The following is a 24420-nucleotide window of genomic DNA, read 5'->3' as shown; positions in this document are numbered from 1 at the left end:
GATAGACATGAAATGTCATCATCTCCAGGGGGGAAATTAACGAATTCCACATACAGAGGTGATGAAACAAATGTAAGTTATGTTCACACCCAAAATGAGTTTAATCACTCATATGATATAGCAAATCTTGAAGATTTGAAAAGTAATCATGTTAAGACAAAAAGCAAAGAAAATACTTTGAAATCATAAGTATTATTACCCAAGGCAAGAAAAGTATTTTAGAGATATCTAAAAGATAAAATGCTTATATTAAACCAGAAGGTTTAGTAAAAATCTAATGCATGACCAGTTTAGCTATTCCGGTTTAGTAATGATGCAAAAGAATAATCAGAAATTTCTGAAAACATTCACTAGAGAACCCGAAGAGTTTTCTTAGTGATTTATTATGTGTGCTGCTTTACAAAGCAAGCCATTTATTTGGTTTTCACCGACCCCATGAATTTGGATAATGTCAATTTTCTGGTACATATACAAAGCGATATTATTGACTAATCATCCACTATATATGTTTGTTATTAACTTGCAACATGGAGTTTGCGAGAGTATTTTGTTAATTGACAATGGTGGTGAAACAATGTCAAGTAATTGACATAAATGACTTTATATGTTAAATAATTCGCATCATGGCAATTAATAATCATGAGTACTCCCCATTACCATTGGTTTGGGTCAGAAACCAGATATATTTTATCTAAATGTATTATACATGTTGGTTGCTCCACCACAATGTTAAGATGGAATTTTTAATATGTTGGATATGAATCTCTTTTAAAGATTGAATATCTCGAGAATTTGAGGCTCAAGATGCAGAGACTGTTGTTTCAGTGAGTCAGTCCTTCCAGCATGAGAGGGCAAAAATAAACAGCTGGTAAAGAAATATATTGGAAGAAATTATCTTGATCCTCGTACTAAGAAATGTGCGCTAGAAGTTGAAAAGATAATTTATTTTGCAAAGTTTAGCAAAAATGCAAGAAGCATTTACTAACCATGATTGAGTGACAAAGTCACATATACCAGTTGTGCTCCAATTAATATTAATTTCCTAGAAGGATAAGATCAACTGCTAGTAAGTCTATAGATCGCATGAAGTGTGATAGACTTATGGTTCCAAATATAAGCATCATCGGTAAAGAAAAAGGAGCATAATTTAATATGGCACCGAGGAAGCAAGGATTTATGAAAAGTCTCTAGAAGAGCCTTAGACATGAGTAAGAAAGTGATTCATGTACCTGAGAATCATAATGAAAGAAAATCTCAACAAGTTGAGTCATGTCTAGAATGAAAAGGAACTAATGAGCAAATCCACGTTGTAATATGTATGCATGTAGTGTTGCAGTTGATGATGTTAATATAAAAGTTTTATTGAAAAGTGTACACAAAGAATAATTGGCTAATCATGGAAAGATTTAACTAAAAAAGTAGTTAAATATTCTCTTAAAGAGAAAGTATGTGGACTAGTAATCCCTACACTAGAAAGTGTAAAACTAGTGAAACATAAGTGGATCCGTATGAAAAAAAAGTACGTATAGTAGTACAATGATTCTCAGAAAATACTTATGAGAGATGTATCTCTTTGGTGGAAGCAACTATTTAGATCCCTTATGAATTTGACAATAAGGCAAGACTTGATTCAATCTATCTAGAAAGTTTTTAAACTGTCAAACGTATCCTTTTAAGGGATTATATTGTTAAAAGCAATATTTATAGCCCTTGAGAACGTTATAAAACCGAGAAAAAGTCTTGATGCCTTTTGACATCTTTGGAGAGAAAAGGGTAAGAGTTTATCTCTAAGAGAGTAACCTGAGTGTAGATCATTGATGCTGATCTTAGGAATCTCATAATAGGTTGAAAATAAATCGGGAACAAGCTAAGAGAAGATCTTAGGGTGGTGTAAATCCGAGATTGAACACTAATTGTAATTGTGTTCATGAAATATTTTCAAGAAATTTGAGGATGTAGGCATTTGATGAACCTCGTTAAAAGAAAAAATTGTATGTGTCTCTTGTCTCTTCTAAACTTACAATTGATTCTTGTTAAAAGAAAGCTACAAGAACAAGTGTTAAGTATGTTGATAAAAGTATCATACATATATATAAAATGGTCTTGAAGTACCATAAAAAGAGTTAAAACAGAAAGTTTTACAAGGAGCATACAAATAACTCCCATGTATAAGATGATTGTTTGGAAGATTGTATCGTTATAAAAGAAAATTTGAGCTTGAAGTTCAAATAAATCTTCTATATGAAAAGTGTTCAAATGACTTGAAGTTCAATGACCTAGGAGAATATATGATAATCATATGAGTTTGTATCTTAAAGCTCTGTTTATAACAGTTCGAAAAAGATAATATATATGATCATAATGCATAACCTGAAGATGATGCTTTCAGGGGGAGAAATATGCTTATGTGCGTGGTTGTAATCTTTTTCCCTTATTATGGTTTTTATCCTATTGGATTTTTCCATGAAAGGTTTTTAACGAGAAAACAAAGAACACGCAAAAGATAAATCTCTATAGAGATTTACTATGATTCCAATGGTGAAAGACTATCATCTTCAACGTATTTGACATACACTGATGAGATTGTGAGAGGCGAAAATAATGATCAAGATGATTCATTTAAGAGACCAATATCCTGCAGAAGAATGGTGATGTACGGTGATATACATGTCCTACAAATTTGTTCAAGTAAAGATTTGGTGAACCATTTACCAAGGCGTTTCCAACAACTACTTTCAAGAAGCTACTTCATCATATTGGTTCGATCATCTCGAAGATTTCAAGTGATGTACTCAAGAGGGAGAGTAAAAGCGTGTTGCACTCTTTTTCCCTTAACCATGGTTTTTCTCACTGGATTTTCCTGGTAAGGTTTTTAATGAGACAATTGGTAAAGTTTTTAATGAGATAGCATCTCATATGCGCATTTGATACTACATTTTTATAATGGTCATCCAAAGAGGAATGTTATGAATATATTGTATTATGTGGATGCCCGTTATCAACCTATCAATAGATTTAGTGTATAACCTAAAACCCTAATATTATATCACTATATATATGTTATGATTCTATAGGATACATAATAATACAAGACAACAATTCTCTCAACTTTTTGTTTCTAACATAATTCTACATGTCAACATTTGTAGTGGATCCTATTCTATGGTTTGTTTGGGATTAGGTCCGTTTTTACACTAAACCTTAAGGCAATAGGCAACATAGTTGCGTTGAACCTTTTAATACCATCTTCGGTACTAATATATTTTAGCAAAAATATAACAAGTTTTACTTCATGATCTTCTTTGTTTTCAGCATAGCTCGTTTATAGTTTTATTTTTGGTCAGATACGGTTAACTCGGATTGAAAAGTTTTAATAGTATAATTTACTTTTGTTAAAAGCTTATATATGTTATCAAAACTCTCCATTCAGCAACATATGTACAGTATTGTTTAAGTAGCACTAATAAACCTTCCTCTGTTATCTTATTATATTAATTGAGATATACAAATATAAAAATAATCTTAAAATGTGTAAAAAATTATATTCAATTGTCATTTGAAAAATTTAATTAAAATTAAATATTAATTAAATAAATATTTCTAATTAAAAAACGAAAATAGAGGACACATCAAATAAAATAATTTGTAGAAAAATAAAATAAAAATCTATTAGAATCAAAACTAATTTGTACTTAAAAAAACTAACAGATAAAATTTCGTTTAACTGACAAAAGATTTAAATAATTTTATTCATTACATGCAAATATTTTATTAACAGGTTTTCAATAAACATTTTTAAAATACAAAATTATAATATAAGCAATAAATTTTAATCACAAACCATTATAAATAACATAATAACAAAATAAATTATTACAAATTTTCATCAAAAAAAGTTCAGCCCGCGGTTTTCTGTGGGATAGTACCTAGTTAGAGTTGTAAATTAGGATATTAGCGTAGTAAACTTTCTTGACCACGAATTATATAAACGTATAAAAATACTTTGAAGGTGTCCGAAGTTACGATCATTTCCTTGACCCCTCATGCTGAAACCATGGATCATACTTCTCTTCAATAAAACATATGTTTCATTGGATACCCGAAAACAAAAGGCGAGCTAAGTACTAAAATAGTTTCATTCCTTTGTATACCCATATGATAAGGAACATATGTTCAATAGACTAAGACTACATCAACCGATTTACCTATCAAATGTTTCCCTCTATGCTTTAACAATGACAACCTCACATTTGTTAGAGGCTTTTGGGATTACCAAGAGTTTCTTCAAGATATCTTCTGTATAATCCGACTCTAAATGTAGAGTCAGTTTCCTGAGGGCAGCAGAATTCTCTAAGAAGTCTCTTGCTAGCTTCAATTTCGCACCAAGTCCCGAGAATGTGATTTGGGAATCAACAAACTCAAGAGACCATAGCAAACTCATGGGCACATTTGAAAAATTAATGTCATTGCTCTCCATGTGATATAGCTCCTGGTAGTTGAGGGAAAATGAGAGGATAGTTAATCACACAGTGAAAGGATATGTCAGAAGCTCTAGCAGATTAATTATAGAGATGAGGGAAAAAAAATATCACAAGGTTTAGCAGATTAATCACCAAGTCCAGGGATTTCAGATTGGGGCAGCTCTCAAGAAAATTTGCCAACCATTCAAAATTGGACGCACGGAGAGTAACACACAGGCGAGACATGTAACCAAATTGAGGCAACAATTCTGATTTTAGTATAAATTGAGGCAACATCAGGTAATTGGCTTAACCTATCTTCCTCAAACCGCAGACTCAACCCTTTTTGGAACAAGCCTGTTCCGGTTTCTATCTATCAACCATTTTTTTTTAATTCTTGTGTACAAAACTTTACCTAGCAAAATTGAAAACAAAAGTTTAAGAAAGACGATTTGGAGGCGTATGAATTACGGAAACATAGCTTACGATCAAACACCCAAACCAAAAAAAACCCTAGATTAGTAATCTTAGACATATATCCAAAAAATAAAATAAAAACACCCGTACGGTATGGAGGATAATACTTGAAGAACAAGAGACGAACGTAAGTGCGAGCGAGAAAGATATACGAATCCTTTGGTAACCTTTGTTTGTTGCACGCGCTCGTGATAGTGAAGATGGTGCCTCCCCTCATTTTGGGTCTATTGGGCTGGGTTTGATACTAAACAAGATACCGCGATGTTACATTATAAAATTATTATTTATAATTTGAATCTAATAGAATAGTTTGAATAAATAAATATTAAATACAAACTGCTACTAAAAATACAACTATTTATAACAAAAAATATTACGTAGAATAGACGCAATTTCAACAAAAAATATTGTTTAAAATATTATAAATATAAATATTTTATGAAAATTATGGTAAAGACCCTAATTAAAAAAATAATTATGACAAATTGATCCTAACTGAGAATATTGAACTAATGGTTGTAATAAGTAAATGTAATTTTCTATTAAATAATTATAATATGCGATTAAGTTTAGTTATAATCATTTCTAGTTAAATTATAGACGTTGAATATTATATATTCATATTCAAATTATCCAGCTTTAACATAAAACGGAAAATTTGTTTCAACGAATAATAATTTTTTAGTTATTGATGAAGGAAAAAATATATAGAAACTTTAAAAGACATGACTATTTAAATAAACACACTTATTTGAACGAAAAGTTGTGATGAAAAAATATGAATAAAATATAGTGAAAAGACAAAACTCTGCAATGAACAAATAAAATTATTTGAGTTTTAAAAAAACAATTTTTTTTACAAAAAAGTACTACGAAAAATGGCAATTGTTGTCCACATTTATTTAGATTGTTATTATTATTTTTAAATATTAAAATATGTGTATTAACGAAAAGTTAAGATAAATAGACATAAATGTAAATTCTATATTAAGTTATATTAAATTTCTTTATTGCTATAATCATTTCTAAAATTTAGTTAGATTACAGAATAACGCTGAATATTAGATATTAATATTCAATTATTTAGATTCAACATAAAATGGAAAATTTGTTTCAACAAACTTCTTACTTATTGATGAAGAGACAAGTATAAAAAGAGTTCAAAAGATATAACTATTTAAATAGATACACCTATTAGAACGGAAAGTTGTGATAGAAAAAATATAAATAAATACAGTTAAAATACACAACTCTACAATGAACAGATACAACTGTTTGAATTTAAGAAAAAAACAAAACAAAACAAAATTTTTACGAAAATGTACTACAAAAAATCGCAATTGTTGTGTTTGCACTTGATTATACCTTATAATTCATATAAAACTACTTGTAAATAAAAGATATCCTTATTACCACATTGAAAAGTCAAATCCAAACACTCAATATATAATTCATCTAACTCTTGGAAAAACTCTAGGTCTTTTCATTAAATTTTTTATATTTAAATTAACTAAAAGTTATAAATTAGATTCATCATTCCAAAAATCATTTGGTAAATCAAGAATTAGAAGATTTTTTTTTTACTTTTAAAAGAATGAATGGTAGAGAATAATTTAGAAAAGTTGTAAACGTTAAGATTAAAATTTTATATTAATTTGTTTCATGGCAAAAAATGAAAACAGTTTAAACAGACAAATATATATAGATTTTAAAAGATACAAATATTCGAATAAACACAACTTTACAATGAACAGTTGCAACTTTACAAAAAACCGTTACAATGAACAATCTCAACTTTTTGTAAAACACATAATTTAAATTTTCTACAGATTTTTTTGGAAAATTATCTAAACTGTACGATTTGTTATGAAACTAGAGAACTCAAAGGTGGAAATTCTCTTATTCTTATTCATATAATCGAATAGATGTTACATATATATAGTCTAAGGCAAAGCCCAATTACATTAGGAATCATAAACCGACTTAGACTAAAGGAGGTGGCCGATGGGCCTTATGGTCTTGGACGTACATGGGCCGTGTATGGACCGTGTATGGACCGGTTATGGAAGATCCACTCCAAGTTTTTTACAACACTCCCCTTTGGATGACATAACTGTGCCGATGCTAGGAAGGATCTCTGTAATGCGCTTGGGGGTGCTGCCTCATTAAAACCTTACCATGAAAACCCATTGGGACAAAACCATGGTGAAGGAAAAAAGAGTACAGCACGCATTACTCCCCCTGTTCCAAGCATCCCTAGAAGTCCGTAAGTCTCTGCATCCCAATCTGGTGCGTGAGCTTCTTGAATGTTGATGTCGGCAATGACTTAGTGAAGAGATCGGCTGAGTTGTCGCATGACTGAACTTGTACCACTTGAACTTCTTCGGCCTTTTGTAGTTCCTGTGTGAAGAAGAACTTGGGTAATATGTGCTTCGTCAGATCTCCTTTGATGTAGCCTTCCTTGAGCTGTGCGATGCAGGCCGTATTGTCTTCATATATAACTGTTGCTTCCTTATTGTCGATCATGCCACAATCTGTCCTGATATGTTGAGTCATTGACCTCAACCAAACACACTCACGGCTGGCTTCATGAATTGCTAGGATCTCCGCATGATTAAACAAAGTGGCCACAATACTTTGCTTCATAGAACGCCACGAGATCGCTTTACCACTGTGTGTAAATACATAGCCGGTTTGAGACCTTGAGTTGTGTGGATCCGATAAGTAACCTGCATCAGCAAAACCAACTAAACCTTCTTTGTTATAGTTAGTGTAAAACAAACCCAAATCTGTCGTTCCTTGTAGGTAATGCAGTATATGTTTATTTGAGTCGGACAAGAACTAAATCTTGCTAGGAGGTTCACGGAAAAACTTATGTCTGGTCTAGTGTGGCTAGCCAAGAACATTAATGCTCCTATAGCACTGAGGTATGGCACTTCAGGATCGAGAACTTCTTCATCGTCCTTCTTTGGACCGAATGGATCTTTATCCACATCAAGGCTCCTTACAACCATTGGGCTAGTCAATGGGTGAGCTTGGTCCATATTGAATCTCTTGAGTACCTTTTCTGTATATTCCTTTTGATGCACAAGGATTCCATTATCAATGTACTCAAGCGGTAATCCCAAACAGAACTTAGTTTTACCTAGGTCTTTCTTTTCAAATTCTTTCTTGAGATATTCAACTGTTTGGGCAATTTCACCAGAGGTTCCAAGGATGTTTAAATCATCCACATACACTGCTATGATTACAAACCCTTTGTTTGCAAACTTCTTTATAAAAATACATGGACTGATGGGATCATTCTTATAGCCCTCTTTGGCTAGGTACTCACTTAGTCTATTGTACCACATTCGCCCACTTTGTTTTAGTCCATAAAGGGATTTGTCTAGCCTTATGCAGTATTGTTCTCGAGAACCACTCTTATCTTTGAGCTCAATACCCTCTGGTAATCTCATATAGGTTTCATTATCCAGTGGACCATATAAGTATGCGGTTACAACATCCATTAACCGCAAATCCAAATTTTCTCTTATAGCCAGACTTATTAGAAATCTAAAAGTCGTTGCATCCATCACAAGGGAGTATGTCTCCTCATAATCTATTCCTGGTCTTTGAGAGAATCCTTGTGCTACAAGCCGTGCCTTATATCTCACGATTTCATTACTCTCATTTCTCTTTCTTACAAAGACCCACTTATGTCCAACTGGCTTTACATCGAATGGTGTCCTTAAGATCGGACCAAACACATTCCTCTTCTTTAAAGAGTTCAACTCCACGTCAATGGCTTCTTTCCACTTTAGCCAATCTTTACTTTGAGTGCACTCTAATATAGACATGGGTTCATGATCCTCATTTATCTCAAGAGCTACCTTATAAGCAAATACATCATCGATGTCGACATCTTTACGGTTCAACTGAATTCCAGACATGATATAATTGATTGAGATCTCATTATTATCAATACCTTCAGGACCTTGAGGTTCATCGTCCCAAACCTCATTCGGTACCTTAGGATTTGCTGCGCCCATGTCTATAATTTCCTTAACCTCGGTTTGATTTGCACATTTCTTAGATTTCCAAGGGTTCTTATCTTTGGAACCTAATGGTCTACCTCGTTTTAAACGTGGCTTAGACTCTGTAGCAACTTGATTGTGTTCCTTCTGAACATCAATACGTATTGGTGCATTACAAGCTGGTATGTACGATTTTGTTACTCTCTTCGGGTCAGCAAAGAAATCTGCCAATTGATTAGCTAGCTTTTGCAAATGAATAATCTTTTGAACCTCTGCATCACATGCTAGAGTTCGAGGATCTTGCCAATTTATGGATGTTTGATTCCATGATAATTCTTTAACCATCTTGCTTGTCTCTCCACCAACATAGGAAATTCGGATTCTGTAAATTGACAGTCCGCGTATCTGGCCTTAAATAAATCACCTGTAGTTGGCTCAAGATACTTAATAATGGTGGGAGACTCATATCCAACATATATTCCCATCCTCCTTTGAGGTCCCATCTTGGTTCTCTGTGGTGGAGCAATAGGTACATAAACGGCACACCCGAATGTTTTGAGATGGGATATGTCTGGCTCATGACCCGTTAATAATTGGGATGGTGAATATTTATGTTCACTAGATGGCCTGATGCGTATAAGCTCTGCTGCATGTAATACTGCGTGTCCCCAAGCCGACACAGGAAGCCTCGACCTCATTAGCAATGGTCGAGCAATTAGTTGTATGCGTTTAATAAAAGATTCAGCTAATCCGTTCTGTGTATGGACATGTGCCACAGGATGTTCCACACTCACCCCCATGGACATACAGTATTCATTAAACGCTTGGGATGTAAATTCACCAGCATTGTCTAGACGTATAGTCTTAAGTGGAAAATCTGGAAAGTGGGCTCGCAGACGTATAATCTGGGCCAACAATCTAGCAAACGCAAGGTTTCTAGTTAACAATAAGCAAACATGCGACCATCTGGTCGATGCATCTATCATGACCATAAAATATCTAAATGTACCACAAGGTGGGTGTATTGGTCCACATATATCTCCTTGTAACCTTTCCAGAAAGTTCAAAGTCTCCTTAGTTACTTTGAATGGTGATGGCCTTATAATAAGTTTCCCTTGTGCACATGCTACACACGTGAGATGTTTAGGGATAAATTTTCTCTCTCTAAGAGTGTGCCCATTAGAATTCATTATTAGCTTACGCATCATGTTAGAACCCGGATGGCCAAGTCGGTCATGCCATAGAGTGAATTGTTCATTGAACATTTTATTCTTTGCCAAGTTAGATTCTATCATGTTAATTTTAGCATGGTAAAGACCAGTGGCTAGTGCAGGTATAGTCTCTAGGACTTTCTTATGTCCTTGTACGATTTCAGTAATATATAGAAACTCTTTGTTTCCTTCACCCTTTGTTTCAACATGGTAACCATTCAATCGAATGTCCTTAAAGCTCAATAAGCTTCTCTTAGAGCTGGGTGAATACGAGGCATCACTTAGTTCAAGATGTGTGCCATTAGGTAATAATATATGAGTTTGGCCGTAGCTTTCTATTAGGCTTGCTATACCCGCAATTGTACTAACATTGGCATCATTATGAGATTAATAAAGTATCTCTTGTCCTTCAAAATTGTGTGGTTGGATCCACTATCCACCACAAGTACACTTTTATCCTCAGTCATTTCTATAATGGACAATGATTTTGTTTTAAACTTTAATAGAACAAGCAAATATGTATTGAAGGAAAATTATTGAATTTAAACCAAATAATTATCCAATAAAATTATCCAATCAAATGTAAAACATAAAACATAGAAATTAAACCAAAGCAACATTTAAACTTAGTTATCTTCTTTTAGGCAATCAGAAGTTTCATAGTCAAGTTGGTCATCATTCTCATGGTCGAAATCTCTTCACCATCGAGATGAACCAGGTTAGCCTCTGGATTTTTCTTCAAACTCTCTTGATAGAGGTCAATGAGAAACTTAGGTGTTCTGCACATCTTGGCCCAGTGATTAGACATACCACATCGGTGACAAACCGATTTAGCCTTGTGTTGCGGTTTGAAGGACCCGCGGCCTCTACCACCACGACCACGACCCAAGTCGGATCGGGTTCCACGGCCATAAACATCATATCGGTTCCCTTGGTAATGTCCACGACCACCACGTCCTCTTCCACCACGGCCACGGCCATGGTGCTTATCTCTATAGACGTAATTGGACTCCTTGGGTTCTTTGGGCTCTTTAGGCTCTATGGAAATTTTCTTTGCCATGTCCACCTTGTGTGCTTCTGGTAATGGGGCTGTACCAGGAGGTCTCAATGCACTATTCATCATCAAGAGTTCATTGTTCTGCTCAGCTAGCAGTAAACAAGAGATTAGGTCTGCATAGGTCTTAAACCCCTTTTCACGATACTGTTGCTGAAGCAGTATGTCGTTAGTGTGAAAAGTAGAAAATGTTTTCTCTAGCAGATCCTTCTCTGTAACCTCAGTACCACACAACCTCAGGATTGAGACTATCTTAAATAGCTATGAGTTATACTAATCCACGGATTTGAAGTCCTGGATCCTAAGGTTTTTTCAATCGAATTGAGCCTTTGGTAGGAGCACCGTCTTTTGGTGTCCATATCTGCTTTTCAGCTCTGTCCAAAGGTCAAGAGGATCCTCTATAGTTAGGTATTGGTTCTTGAGACTCTCAACAAGGTGATGGCGCATATGCATAATGGCCTTGTACTTATCCTTTTCTGCACATTCAACCTCATCCTCAATGCATTCGCATAAATCCTTTGATTTCAGATGGATCTTAGTGTCCAAAGCCCATTGCAAGTAATTGTCTCCAGAAGCATTGAGGGCAGCATAGGAGAGGTTGTTCAGCTCTGCCATCTGCACAGTACAGAACAAACATCCGATCATTAGCTTGTGGTATTTGAGACCAAACCATGCAACAATTTTAAGGCTATGAGGTATTTGAGACCGAACCATGCCATCAATTTAAACTCATGTCATGCGGTATTTGATACCGAACCATGCCTTGCCTTTACTCATATTTTTTGTGGCTTTGGTATGCATGAAAAACAAACAAACCTAGATAGATACTAGCATGCAACAATTTCCTTTTATTAAGTGTTTCCTTTTTCTTAGATTGAATTTCCTATTCCAATTAGGAGAATTTTAGGAAATATTTTCTAGGTTTTAGCATAATTACTAACATTAATTTGGAAGTTATCCTAATAATTTTAACAACCTAGAACAAATCTATGCAATCGATTTTAGGATTCATGTAGCCGATTTTACAGAAACAATTTAAGCAATAAACGATTCAAGTTTTTATCTATCCAAGGTTCGATTTTAATCTCAAGGATGCATGCAACATATGAAACAATCAAGCAACAACAATCAACCGAATTTTAATTATGATATGAACGGTTCAATTTGCAAGCAATCTAGCAATCCTGAACTTCACATAATCCGATTTTAAAGTTTTAGTGTTTAGGGATCTTAAGCTTTTGTTAGTTGATTGTTTGCTTGTAGGTTTTTAGTGTTCCATTAGGTTTAAGGTCAGATTCGATTTCATAGGTTTTAAGGGGGTTTGATTATTGTGTACCTTTCGCCGTTTGGAGGTTGACTGGATATGAACCGGGAGCTAAAGACCTCGGTTTTACTTCTCTTGAACACGAACCTCGGACTAGGTAAGAAGGAAGAACCAATCTCAAACTCGAACTGCGGCTTGAACATGAACGGATCTCCGAACAGAACTCACACCGGACAGAAACAGACCACGAACTCGGATGGATCACGAACAGGAACCGATCGCCAAGTATAACCACGAACAGAGGGAGAAGGCGGCGGCGGTTTAGGGTTTTAGGGTTTTATCTCAGTTGGACTTTAGAACAAGTCGTGCTGATAACTAGGGGTGGGCAAAAAAACCGATATCCGGAAAACCGAACCGAACCAAACCAACGTTTGGTTTGGTTATGGTTAAGTCTAAAAATCCGTATGGTTTTTATTTTAATTAACCATTTGGTTTAGGTTTGGTCTGGTTAAAAACCGTAAAACCAAATGGTTTATTTGGTTTCTTATAAAAATTTAGGATAATTAGATATAATTAGTTTTTTCAACTTATAAATTTATATTGTATAACAATATCAGTAATTTTTTTCTTTATTGGGCTTATAGTTATTGATCTCCAAGTTTTTTTTTGGTTTTTTTTTCTGGTTTTCTTTTTTGAATAGCCTTTATTTTTTAAAAGTTTAAATTTCAATTAAGTATTTGGGTTTACAAAACTATATTTTGATTCTATTTTTTTGAATTATGTTTAGGTTTTACTTTTATGCTTATTTTTTAGTTATGTATCAACTATCTATTTTTTAAAGTATGAAATAACCGTTAAAAACCGGGACCAAACCGAAACCAAACCAAACCGTTATATGTATGGTTTTTATATGGTTTCATTTTTGATAAAACCGAAAAAACCATAAACCAAAAAGACCGAACCGTAACCAAACTGAATTACATATGGTTTCTATATGGTTCAATTTTTATAAAACCAAAAAAACCGTAAACCAAAAAAAACGAACCGAAACCAAACCGAACGCCCATCTCTACTGATAACGTGTGATGAAACTAGAGAACTCGAAGGTGGAAATTCTCTTATTCTTATTCATATAATCGAATAGAGGTTACATATATATAGTTTAAGGCAAAGCCCAATTACATTAGGAATCATAAACCGACTTAGACTAAAGGAGGTGGCCGATGGGCCTTATGGTCTTGGACGTACATGGGCCGTGTATGGACCGTGTATGGACCGGTTATGGAAGATCCACTCCAAGTATTTTACAACACAATTGAAAAAACATTACTTTTGGTGACATTTATTTGGATTGCTATTATATATAGATTTATATTACTTGTCCATGTCCAAGTTCAACTAAAACGAATTTAATTTAATACGATTATAATTTATAACCAGCTTACTGATAAAAGTTTTGTTTATAAACCAGCTTACTGAAATGACGCCGTACTAAAATGAATTAAATTCAATACGATTATAATTTATAACCAGCTTACTGAAAAAGGCTTTGTTTTGATCAACGTTTTACATACTTAAATAAACGACCAAAATTTGTTTCAGTTTCATATGAATTCAATAAATATTTATACAGTAATTGTTAATTTAATGATTACATATAATGATTACTCTACCTTACTCGTTTTTAAAATTAAATTTGTGATTGTTTTGGTAAAACATGGTTCAATGGAATTCTGTAATTAATAATATTATCTCCCTCTGCTATGAGTTCAATATAATTTGAGCTGATCATATAAGATCTAGCTGCCATGTGAATTCATAAAGCAAGGAGTAAATATAACAACGCTAATAGTAATAAATATCATTAATTATCAAACCAACCATGAAACTACGACTCTCATAGTCGCTTTGTATAGATCACAAAATCATAAAACCTCTAGTCTTTTACCAGTCAAGGACGACTTCACATTCGGTAGAGCCTCTTGGAATTTTAAGGAGTTCCTTGAAAGCAGACTTTTGTAATCTTGAATGACTAGTCAATAGAGTGAGATTCTTGAGTTTTGCCGAATTCTCTAGGAAGTACCTTCCTAGTCTCATAGCTACAAGACGTTCTCAGGTTTTGATTCTGAAATCAACAAATTCCAGAGAAGATAGCAAACACTCAGGCACAGGTGAAAAACTGATTTGATTCGTCTCATCAGGAGCTGCTCTTTTGTCATAATCGAATACCTGAGTTACACAAAAAAAAAAAAAAAAATTGATGAAAACACGCAATGAATCTTTGTCTAGAGATAAAAAAAAAACTAATTGGGTTTAAGCATATTATTACCAAGCTCAGGGATTTCAAGTTTGGGAAACTCTCAAGCAAGGTTAGTAAACATTCCAAAGGGGAACAGCATAGAGTGACATGCAGACGGGTCATGTAACCAAACCGAGGCAATGGATCTGTCTTCAAGTATTCACAGATGAGCTGGAAACAAAAAGAAAACTAATGTGCGTCTGATAAGTCATCATCGATGCTCAAATAGCTTAGTTGAGGAGCATCAATCAAAATTCCCGTAGTAGAATGGAAAGAAAAACGACGTACTAAAGTGAGTCTCTTCAGTGACTGAGAGTGCACCTGTAAGATATTTGCTTCACCCCCAAAAGTGAAAATTTCTAGGTCCTCCAAGACAGGGCAGGATGAGACAAGTCTCTCAAGAGTGGCCTCCTTATGATACCGAACAGAATTCAAGTACATAGTCTTCAGACAAGGTAAGAAAACAAACTCAGCGCTGACAAAGGTGACCCATTGGAGTCGCAAGTGTACCAGTGTCTCACAGACGTAAAGGCTTAGTGGCATCTTATGATAAAAACCCCTCTCAACAGATAGACGTTGGATCTTGCGTTTAGTTAAGGCGTCGATCCATGATGTGAGATAAGATGCATCATTTGTATCAAGAGATAACTCCACATTTTGTAGGCATGTAACCCTATCGGAATGGAAAAACCTGTCGCCAAAACTCTTAAAGGAGCTGAAATCTGGGAATTTCCAACGTGCCCATTCTAAGCTAGGAACCAAAAGCCATAGACTTCTCCATCTGGAGGACAAAACGCTTGTCCTAACAACTTCCTGTGTCCGAAGATGATTAAGTATATGACAGATCAAAGGATCAGGTAACTGGCTTATCCTATCTTCATTCAATCTCTCACTCAACCCTTTGGAACAAGCCATTTGCGCAAGAGTAATGTATATGCCATCCAGTTTTATACTCATCTTTTTTTTTTTGAACAACCTACTACTCATCTTCTAATAGTTTCTTTTAGCAAAAACTTTTTTTTTTTGAACAACCTACTACTCATCTTCTAATAGTTTCTTTTAGCAAAAAAAAAAAATCAATTTTTCTAAATTTTTTTTATTAAAGTTGAAGTAATCTAATTAAGTAAGTCAATTATGAGCTTTAATAGTGGTGTGATTTTATGTGAATGTGTCTTTTTAATTGTGTAGCTATGATGATAAAATAGTGTCCAATGATAAATTAATATATCAAGTGATAATAATTTATATACTTTTCTATTTACTATTTAACATTGTTAGATTCTAGAGTTTTATTATATTGGTTCAATGATATAGGTTAGATTTTTATTTGGGTGATTTAGGTGAGTAACCAAAAAAAAATGATAGAAGAATATAATAGTATAATTTAAAAAATTAGGAAACAGGATCAAGGTTAGGTAAAATTACCAAACTAGTGTTTGTGGTAGTAGAGGGCAGTGGAAGCTGCTGATCAGAGGTGGTGGCTGGTGGCTAGAGGCCAACGGCCGGAGGAGATGGCCGGTGGCCAGAGGCCGACGGCCGGAGGAGGTGGCCGGTGGCCGAAGGAGGTTTCCGGTTGCCGGAAGAAGTCACCGGTGGCCGGAGGAGGTTTCTGGTGGCCGGAAGAAGTCGCCAGAGGAGCTGGCCGGACTTCGCCGGATAAAGAAACCGGAGGTGGTCGGAAGTGGCCGGAAAACATGGTCGAAAGTCGCTGGAAAATGTGGTCGGAGGTTGCCGGAATAGGTGACTGGAGATCACCGGAAATGATGGCCGGAAGACACTGGAAAAGGTCAGCGGAGGTCACCGAAAAATGACTGGAGGTCGCCGAAAAAGGTGGCCGGAGGTAAGTTGCCGGTGGTGGTGTTAATGGTGGATGAAAAGGTAAAAAGTCTCATTAATACAGAAAATACAGCAAATATAACCTTCTTATGGTTACTATTGCTACCCAATTAATTATAGTTTTTTTGTGTGTTATTTCTGCCAATTCCCCTTTTTATTTATTTCTATTTTTTTTCTTCATCTTATAATTAAACCAAAAAACAGAGTATTAGAGTATAAAGGTGCAAAACAAAGTTGCAGATAAAGGTAAAACCTGACTATGCCAGGTCTTAAGAGTAACAAACTCGATTTTATTGCATAACAAACAACTCAGATTTCTTGTGTACATCAAAAACTTATAAATCAGATAACAAGCTTCACATGTTCTCTCTAATTTTTAGTAATCATATGACAATGACTTGACACACAACTAAAATTTGCTTGGACAAAATGAGGTTCCAATTTTACCAAACCAAATCAAATCAAGAGGCCTAAACCTGCATTTTGTATGGCAAGAGCTGGTAACTCGATTCGACATTGCTAAGAGTTTTCTAACACCTGAACAGATATAAAGATCAATGTAAAATTATAGAAACGCAAATTCCATGGTTTTATTAAGATACATACATATGTTTAGTCTTTATTCGTAAACATTTTGACACATATTAAGACCATAGTTTGTTCGTCGAAACAATAAAATGAAGACCATACAGTAATTTGTTTACAAATGTAACAGTTCAAATATATATATATATATATATATATATATATATATCTTTTCATAAATATAACATTTGCAAGACTCTGAAACATCTTCAATGGATTGGGGGACAAAAAAAAAATGATGTTTGTTACACTCGACAATTGATTGCCCAAGTTTCTTGAGAATTACCCAAGTTTACCTTACTAGTTCATTTCAGCGACATAACTCTCGTTATTGAAAACTGCATTGACATAGAAACCTTGAAAGCAACTTGATGTATGATAATTAATATCTAATTGAAATTAGAATCCATCTTCTTTATTATAAAACTTCTGGCTTTGCTTCTCTGTACTTCAAACAGATCCCTGCTAGATTAAATAATGCAAGTATCCATCACATTCGAAATAGAACTGGTAATTGGTGATTATTACATGAGCAGCAACCACCTAAAATCATTATTTTCTTTTGGCACATAGCCTCCTCCTAAATCAGTATTTGCTTGCAGTTTTGGTACATACCTAAAGCACAAGGACTTCACAAGCGCTAGAGCATGATCTTTTCATTGCAACGAGTTCTGTAAGGCAGTCACACTTTGACTTTTCCCTACGGCAAACATTGAGCCTTAGTTTCTCCAGGATTGTTGAATTCTCCAGGAAGTATCTTGCTAGCTCCATTTCTCCTTCATCTCTTATGAATGAAAGTTTCAGTTCGACAAACTTAAGCGATGATACCAAACACCGAGGTACTGCTCCAAACACCACATTTGGTTCTCTCTTCTCCTCATCACGTATGGATGAGTAGTACTTGAATATATCCTGCACAAAAGGGAACAAACAAATAAATAAAAGCAAAGAAAGCTGAGTAGAGAGATACATGAGAATTAAAGCTATTAATTATATTACCATTCTAGTTTTGTGCAGCTCTCAAGAAGGACTGGTGATCAAAGGTCAATTAAACCTATTGTGCACTCAACCACGATCCAGTGATGTCGTTGTAACACTTTAGGGTCAGATCCACAGAGACCAAACAATGCACTATGAAATTATTTAGACCGAATATAGCTAAGGCAAAAGAAAGATTGTGTTTTAAGTAACCGATTAAAAGCAGAAAATAAATAAGAGTTTTGCAATCAAAGAAGGATATTGGGCGTAGGGAATCAGTTAGGGGATACAACCACAAATTTAGATGATAGATTGGGAAAGCATTAGAAACCGTTCTTGAACTCAAATCACAATAATAAAGCTAACCTACTTCCGCAGCATTAGCTAACTATGCAAAGAAATAACTAGACCCTAAACTTCCATTTGAATGTAGGTAAACAAGCAAACATTAAAGTTCAAGTTTGATTTGTTCACAAGGTACCTCAACTTCAACTTCCAATGGCTAAGGTCCACCTTGCTCACCTATGTTTGTTTCAAGTAACTCAACAACACTTTCGGTGCCACGATGAATTGAACCTAAGATCTTAATCTAGGTGATCAATCTAGCTTAAGCATTAAGAACAACAATAGATGAAGAACAAATAGATCTATCCCAAATCTAGAAACATAAGTTTAGATAATCATAAACCCTTTTTTGAAACCCGAAACCCAATACTAAAACTACTCAGACATAGAAGTAAAAGAACAGCAAATCAAAGATGAAGAGAACATAATTGAATTGCAAATAGAAGTAAAAAGGTTTAGAATTCTTCTCCAAAGGGTTAGAAAGGATTAGAGATCTTCTCCCAAGGCTTACAAGTACTCAAAAGCTGCGTAAAATCAAAGGTTTTTTTCTAGAGGTCGAGCCTCGTTCTTAAATAGTAAAATAAAACCCTAAAAATCGGTTTAAAACATAAAAGGAAAAGTTGCTTCGGGCACAGGACTGGTCGATCTCAAATGCGGATCAGCCGATCTCGGATGCTTTTCTGCGTTTGCTCTATATGCTTGCTAGTCCGATCGGTCTTCAACCAACTTGGCTTCAGATGCTTGTCTTCATCCCCAAAACACTCAGTTTCCTTCCAAAGTAACCTAGAACCTGTAGAGACTCACAAAAGACTAAGAAGACTCTAAAAGCACATTTGGACCTAACAAAAGACTTAAAACAAGTGCAAAAACTATGTTTAAAATCCTAGAAAATACAGACACATCAGCTGGCAGCATTTCAAGATCACATTTAGCAAATCTAGCATTCAAGCGGGATAGGTTACGAAACTGGCGCACGGTTCTTGATTTTGAGTATAGAAAGAATTCCTGGCAAAACAAGTTATGGTGAGAAGTTATCGGAGAATTAAAGCAATTTTAAAAAATAAATATTCTCAAACTTTGAGATGTAAACCTTCAAAATATCACTAGTAATAACTAGATCCCTGACCCTCCGAATATCGGTGAGGATATCGTGAACCACTTTTTTAAGAGGTCTCACAAAGTAGTCGTGGCGCATCGGTTGCAAATCAATATCTAGTTTGGCAGGGAAAACTGAACTAATGATCTGAAAGTCTTTTGTTGAGGCTATCTTAGTACTCAAACACTGGAGTAGAGGTGCATCGATAACAAATCCACTAGACTCATCCATATCCAGGTTGATTCTCTTTAGCGTATGAGAGCGAACTTGTATTGCATTATGATTCAAACATCCAAAGAGTTTTAAATCTTCCAGAACTGGAGAGCCTGAGATAAGTTTCTCAAGTGTGGTATCACTAGTAAGTCTAAGATAACTGAACATCGGTTTCTCAACTTGCATTATGATTACCCAAGTTTACCTTACTAGTTCATTTCATGAGCGACATAACTCTCGTTATTGAAAACTGCATTGACATAGAAACCTTGAAAGCAACTTGATGTATGATCTTTAATATCTGATTGAAATTAGAATCCATCTTCTTTATTATAAAACTTTTGGCTTTGCTTCTCTGTACTTCAAACAGGTTCCTGCTTGATTAAATAATGCAAGTATCCATCACATTCAAAATAGAAATGGTAATCCTCTATATATTAATAGAGAAGCATTCTCAAGAAAATGCTGATGTGTCATCGTTAGAGAGCTCGAGACACTAATGAATTTATTGTTCTTATTTTTATTTTTATGATATGTACACATAATTGTGGAATATTCCTTTACAATTAATTAAAAAATCATTATTATCTTTTGGCACATAGCAGCAACCACCTAAAATCATTATTATCTTTTGGCACATAGCCTCCTCCTAAATCAGTATTTGCTTGCAGTTTTAGTACATACCTAAAGAACAAGGACTTCACAAGCGCTAGAGCATGATCTTTTCATTGCAACGAGTTCATTAAGGTAGTCACACTTTGACTTTTCCCTACGGCAAACATTGAGCCTTAGTTTCTCCAGGATTGTTGAATTCTCCAGGAAGTATCTTGCTAGCTCCATTTCTCCTTCATCTCTTATGAATGAAAGTTTCAGTTCGACAAACTTAAGCGATGATTCCAAACACCGAGGCACTGCTCCAAACACCACATTTGGTTCTCTCTTCTCCTCATCACGTATGGATGAGTAGTACTTGAATATATCCTGCACAAAAGGGAACAAACAAATAAATAAAAGCAAAGAAAGCTGAGTAGAGAGATACATGAGAATTAAAGCTATTAATTATATTACCATTATGAGAGATTCTAGTTTTGTGCAGCTCTCAAGAAGGGCTGGCAGCATTTCAAGATCACATTTAGCAAATCTAGCATTCAAGCGGGATAGGTTACGAAACTGGCGCACTGTTCTTGATTTAGAGTATAGAAAGAATTCCTGGCAAAACAAGTTATGGTGAGAAGTTATCGGAGAACTAAAGCAATTTTTAAAAATAAATATGCTCAAACTTTGAGATGTAAACCTTCAAAATATCACTAGTAATAACTAGATCCCTGACCCTCCGAATATCGGTGAGGATATCGCGAACCACTTTTTTAAGAGGCCTCACAAAGTGGCCGTGGCGCATCGGTTGCAAATCAATATCTAGTTTGGCAGGGAAATCTGAACTGATGATCTGAAAGTCTTTTGTTGAGGCTATCTTAGTACTCAGACACTGGAGTAGAGGTGCATCGATAACAAATCCACTAGACTCATCCATATCCAGGTTGATTCTCTTTAGCGTATGAGAGCGAACTTGTATTGCATTATGATTCGAACATCCGAAGAGTTTTAAATCTTCCAGAACTGGAGAGCCTGAGATAAGTTTCTCAAGTGTGGTATCACTAGTAAAACTAATACGTTCTAAATGCATGTTCTTCAGACAAGGTAAGGAAACATACTCGGCATTAGGCAAGCCAGCCCGTTTGAGTCGTAAGTGTACTAGTGTCTCACAGGTATATATGCTCACGGGTATCGCATCACGGCAGTAATAATTGACATCAAGATGCTGAATCTTACGCCTAGTCACAGCATCAATCCATGACTTGAGACCACATATATGATGACGATAACCCAAATATAACCGAAGTTTGCGTATCCATGACTCCCTGTGGATATCAAAAAACCTTTCAACAAAATTCAAAAAGGCATCGATATTTGAGAAATCTTTTAAGAAGTCGTAGAGGCTTAAGTCCAATCCAGGAACCGATTGCCAAAGATATCTCCATCTGGTGGATAAAACACTTGTTCTTACAGCATCCTTAGTAGAAAGACGAAGAAGTATTTCACATATCCAACGATCGGGTAAGTTGCTTATCAAATCTTCCTCCTGTGACTCTTTTTCACGTATTTTGGTTTTCTTCTTTCTACCCACCATTTTGTTTTTCTTCACACAACTCTATTATATTATAATCTGCATCATCAAATTTCACAAAATATTAAAATTGAAATTTACAGAAACAAGTAACTAATTAATTTCGAATGTTATTACGAGATACGAACACTAGCTTGCATATTAAACTAATCTAGTAACCAAGAGAGACGAACTAACATTACACGCGAGGGCTTGGTAGGTTTAGGGTTTTCACTTCTCTACCTTAGAAATCGTGGAAAAGTATAAATCGAGTAACTTTGACACAAACGCCTTACCGTTTTTTTCTTTCTCTTACTAGAAACGCCTCGCTGTTTATCTTTGAACCAAGAAACAACCAAAAGTCCGATTGGACCAAACCGGAAATATCCACTTTTGTGCAGATAATTAATCCTGGTTTCAAATTTTGATGTCCGCTAAGCCAATAGGTCAATTCGACTGACATATTCAAAAAGCAAAAAAAACTATGAAACGACTCTCATATTCGCTTTTTGTCTACACGAAAAAAAAAAAAAAAAAAAAAAAAAAAAAATCATAAAACCTCTAAATATTATACCAATCAAAGGAAGAATCAGTTGGTGGAAACTGGGAATGATCACTTGCTTGACCTCACTGCACTTCTGCTCAAGACTCTAGTTCATGGTCATGATATATATCTTGTGTATAAAATGCCCACGATAACATTTCGAAGGTTTTATTTATTTACATGTTCATCGAAACAAAAAAACTGAAGACATACCATGAATGGAGGAGGGTATCTCCGGTTTCTAGTTTTAGGTTTTTAGTTTTTGAAATAGATTTTAATTTTTGGTTTTTAAAAAATATATTTACATAAGAAAACAGAATAAAAGAGAAGCTAGAATCCAAATATTTATGTGGATTCTAGCTTTTCTTAATATTTGTAAAGAAAAAAAAAACTAATTTTCCTAATTTTTAAAGAATCTATTTAGTGTTAAATCTTGAATGGAGAAAAAATGGGTTTTTGAAAAACAAAATCCAAAAACTATTGTAGAATCTTCTTATTATTCAAGGTCACTGCAGTAATTTGCTTACAATGATAACAGTTCAAAAATATATGTCTTTTCATAAATATAAGATCTTTGCAAGACTCTCAAAAAGAAATGATGTTTGTTAATTACATCTGACAAAAAAAAAAAATGTTGGAGTTACAAATTCACAAACCTATAGTGAGTTTGTCGACAATTGCCTAAGTTTACCTTACTAGTTCATTTCGGCGACATAACTCTCGTTATTGAAGCATTGACACAGAAACCTTGAAAGCGGCTTGATGTATGATCATTGATATCTAACTTCTGGCTTTGGAATGATCATATCATCTTCTTTAATATAAAACTTCTGGGTTTGCTTCTCTATACTTCAAACAGCATCCTGCTTGATTAAATTATGCAAGTATCCATCAGATTCGAAATAGAGCTGGTAATTGATGATTATTACATGAGCAGCAACCACCAAGTAACATAAGAAAGACTTAAACTACAATATTTTCTTTTGGCACATAGTATCCTAAAATCAACTATATGCTTGTAGATTTTCTACGTACCTAAAGAACAAGGACTTTAATAAGAGAGTAATGTGGGAAAAATAGAGGCAAGTGATAAGAGTTAAAAGAGAAAAATTTAGAGTATAAATAGAATTAGAGTAAGATTTTGAACATCATCTTGCATGATTAGAGTTGTGAGTTTCTCCTACCTGAGAAAAGGGAACAAGAAAGAATGATTGATTTCGCAAGACCTAGATTTGATGTTGTTTGAGTAAAGCTTTGGAGTCTAAAAGAGAAGGATCAACGAAAAGCACACATGTTTTATTAGCTATACATTTGTTCATACTAATTTCTTTCCAAGTAATTTATAATTTTGTAGTATAAAAATTTTGGTTTGAGAATTTACGATTTTGTAGTATTAAGGATTTTGATTTGAGAAGTTTCAATACGTGTGAATCTAAAACCGAGTAAGTATACGGTGAAAGTACTAATAATTGAGTGCATGTAGTGATAATGTTGGTTTTCATGAATTGCACAAATTTAACGAGAAAAGAGACAATGATTTTGGTCGTGGAGTTTAATTGGTTAACAAGTTGTGTGGTAGTCTAAAAAAGAGATTTTGAATGATTATTCAGTGGAAGAATGTGAGGAAGCTGACAAAGAAGAGAAATAAAAATAGTATAACGTTTAAATATAAATTTATGATTTTTTATCAGATTTGAACTTTTAAAAGAGTACAACGTTTAAGTATAACGTTATATAATTTATATTTTTTTAAAAATTATATGTTTGAAATAAAAAAAATTGTTTTAATAATAGTTTAAATTTTTTTATAAGATAATTTTTTCCTAACTATCATCAATCATATATAATATTCATCAAAATATATTAAATAAACCCAAA

At 34.3% G+C, this 24420-nt stretch overlaps 2 protein-coding genes and 1 pseudogene across 3 annotated transcripts; all 3 read right to left on the bottom strand.

Annotated features, from left to right (window-relative positions):
* Positions 1 to 14319: 14319 nt before the first annotated feature.
* On the bottom strand, positions 14320 to 15810 carry LOC104728854 (putative F-box/FBD/LRR-repeat protein At2g05300). 2 transcript variants are annotated; one of them, XM_087474282.1, is made up of 3 exons: positions 15070 to 15810; positions 14812 to 14952; positions 14320 to 14711 (listed from the first exon to the last, which is right to left on the bottom strand). In XM_087474282.1, the coding sequence occupies exons 1-3, from the start codon at positions 15766 to 15768 to the stop codon at positions 14595 to 14597; spliced, it is 957 nt and encodes a 318-aa protein (XP_087330408.1). In that variant the 5' UTR covers positions 15769 to 15810; the 3' UTR covers positions 14320 to 14594. The 2 variants fall into 2 exon arrangements, with proteins under 2 accessions (XP_087330408.1, XP_087330407.1); XM_087474281.1 differs by having other exon boundaries at positions 14812 to 14970; positions 15070 to 15768.
* Positions 15811 to 17817: 2007 nt separating this feature from the next.
* Positions 17818 to 20020, bottom strand: LOC104728853 (F-box/FBD/LRR-repeat protein At1g51370 pseudogene; annotated as a pseudogene).
* Positions 20021 to 20451: 431 nt separating this feature from the next.
* Positions 20452 to 22026, bottom strand: LOC104728852 (F-box/FBD/LRR-repeat protein At1g51370-like). Its single transcript, XM_010447781.2, has 3 exons — positions 21129 to 22026; positions 20903 to 21043; positions 20452 to 20815 (listed from the first exon to the last, which is right to left on the bottom strand). The coding sequence occupies exons 1-3, from the start codon at positions 22020 to 22022 to the stop codon at positions 20519 to 20521; spliced, it is 1332 nt and encodes a 443-aa protein (XP_010446083.1). The 5' UTR covers positions 22023 to 22026; the 3' UTR covers positions 20452 to 20518.
* Between the last annotated feature and the right edge of the window lie 2394 nt (positions 22027 to 24420).

The sequence above is a fragment of the Camelina sativa genome, chromosome 11 (genome assembly GCF_030686135.1).
Source record: "Camelina sativa cultivar CO46 ecotype springtype chromosome 11, ASM3068613v1".
Classification (NCBI taxonomy): domain Eukaryota; kingdom Viridiplantae; phylum Streptophyta; class Magnoliopsida; order Brassicales; family Brassicaceae; genus Camelina; species Camelina sativa.
Note: the sequence above shows the minus strand (reverse complement) of the source record. Positions and strands in the feature narration are given on the sequence as shown.

Bases quoted from the DNA above. Each gene is read 5' to 3' on its own strand.
- LOC104728854 (XM_087474281.1), bottom strand. From the start codon at position 15,768: ATGAGTAGTAGGTTGTTCAAAAAAAAAAAGATGAGTATAAAACTGGAT. The intron at 14,971-15,069 runs GTACGTCGTTTT...GACGCACATTAG, and splicing joins CACTGAAGAGACTCACTTTA to TTTTCTTTTTGTTTCCAGCT. The intron at 14,712-14,811 runs GTAATAATATGC...TGTGTAACTCAG, and splicing joins ACTTGAAATCCCTGAGCTTG to GTATTCGATTATGACAAAAG.
- LOC104728852 (XM_010447781.2), bottom strand. From the start codon at position 22,022: ATGGTGGGTAGAAAGAAGAAAACCAAAATACGTGAAAAAGAGTCACAG. The intron at 21,044-21,128 runs GTTTACATCTCA...TTGTTTTGCCAG, and splicing joins TTACTAGTGATATTTTGAAG to GAATTCTTTCTATACTCTAA. The intron at 20,816-20,902 runs GTAATATAATTA...CCTTTTGTGCAG, and splicing joins AACTAGAATCTCTCATAATG to GATATATTCAAGTACTACTC.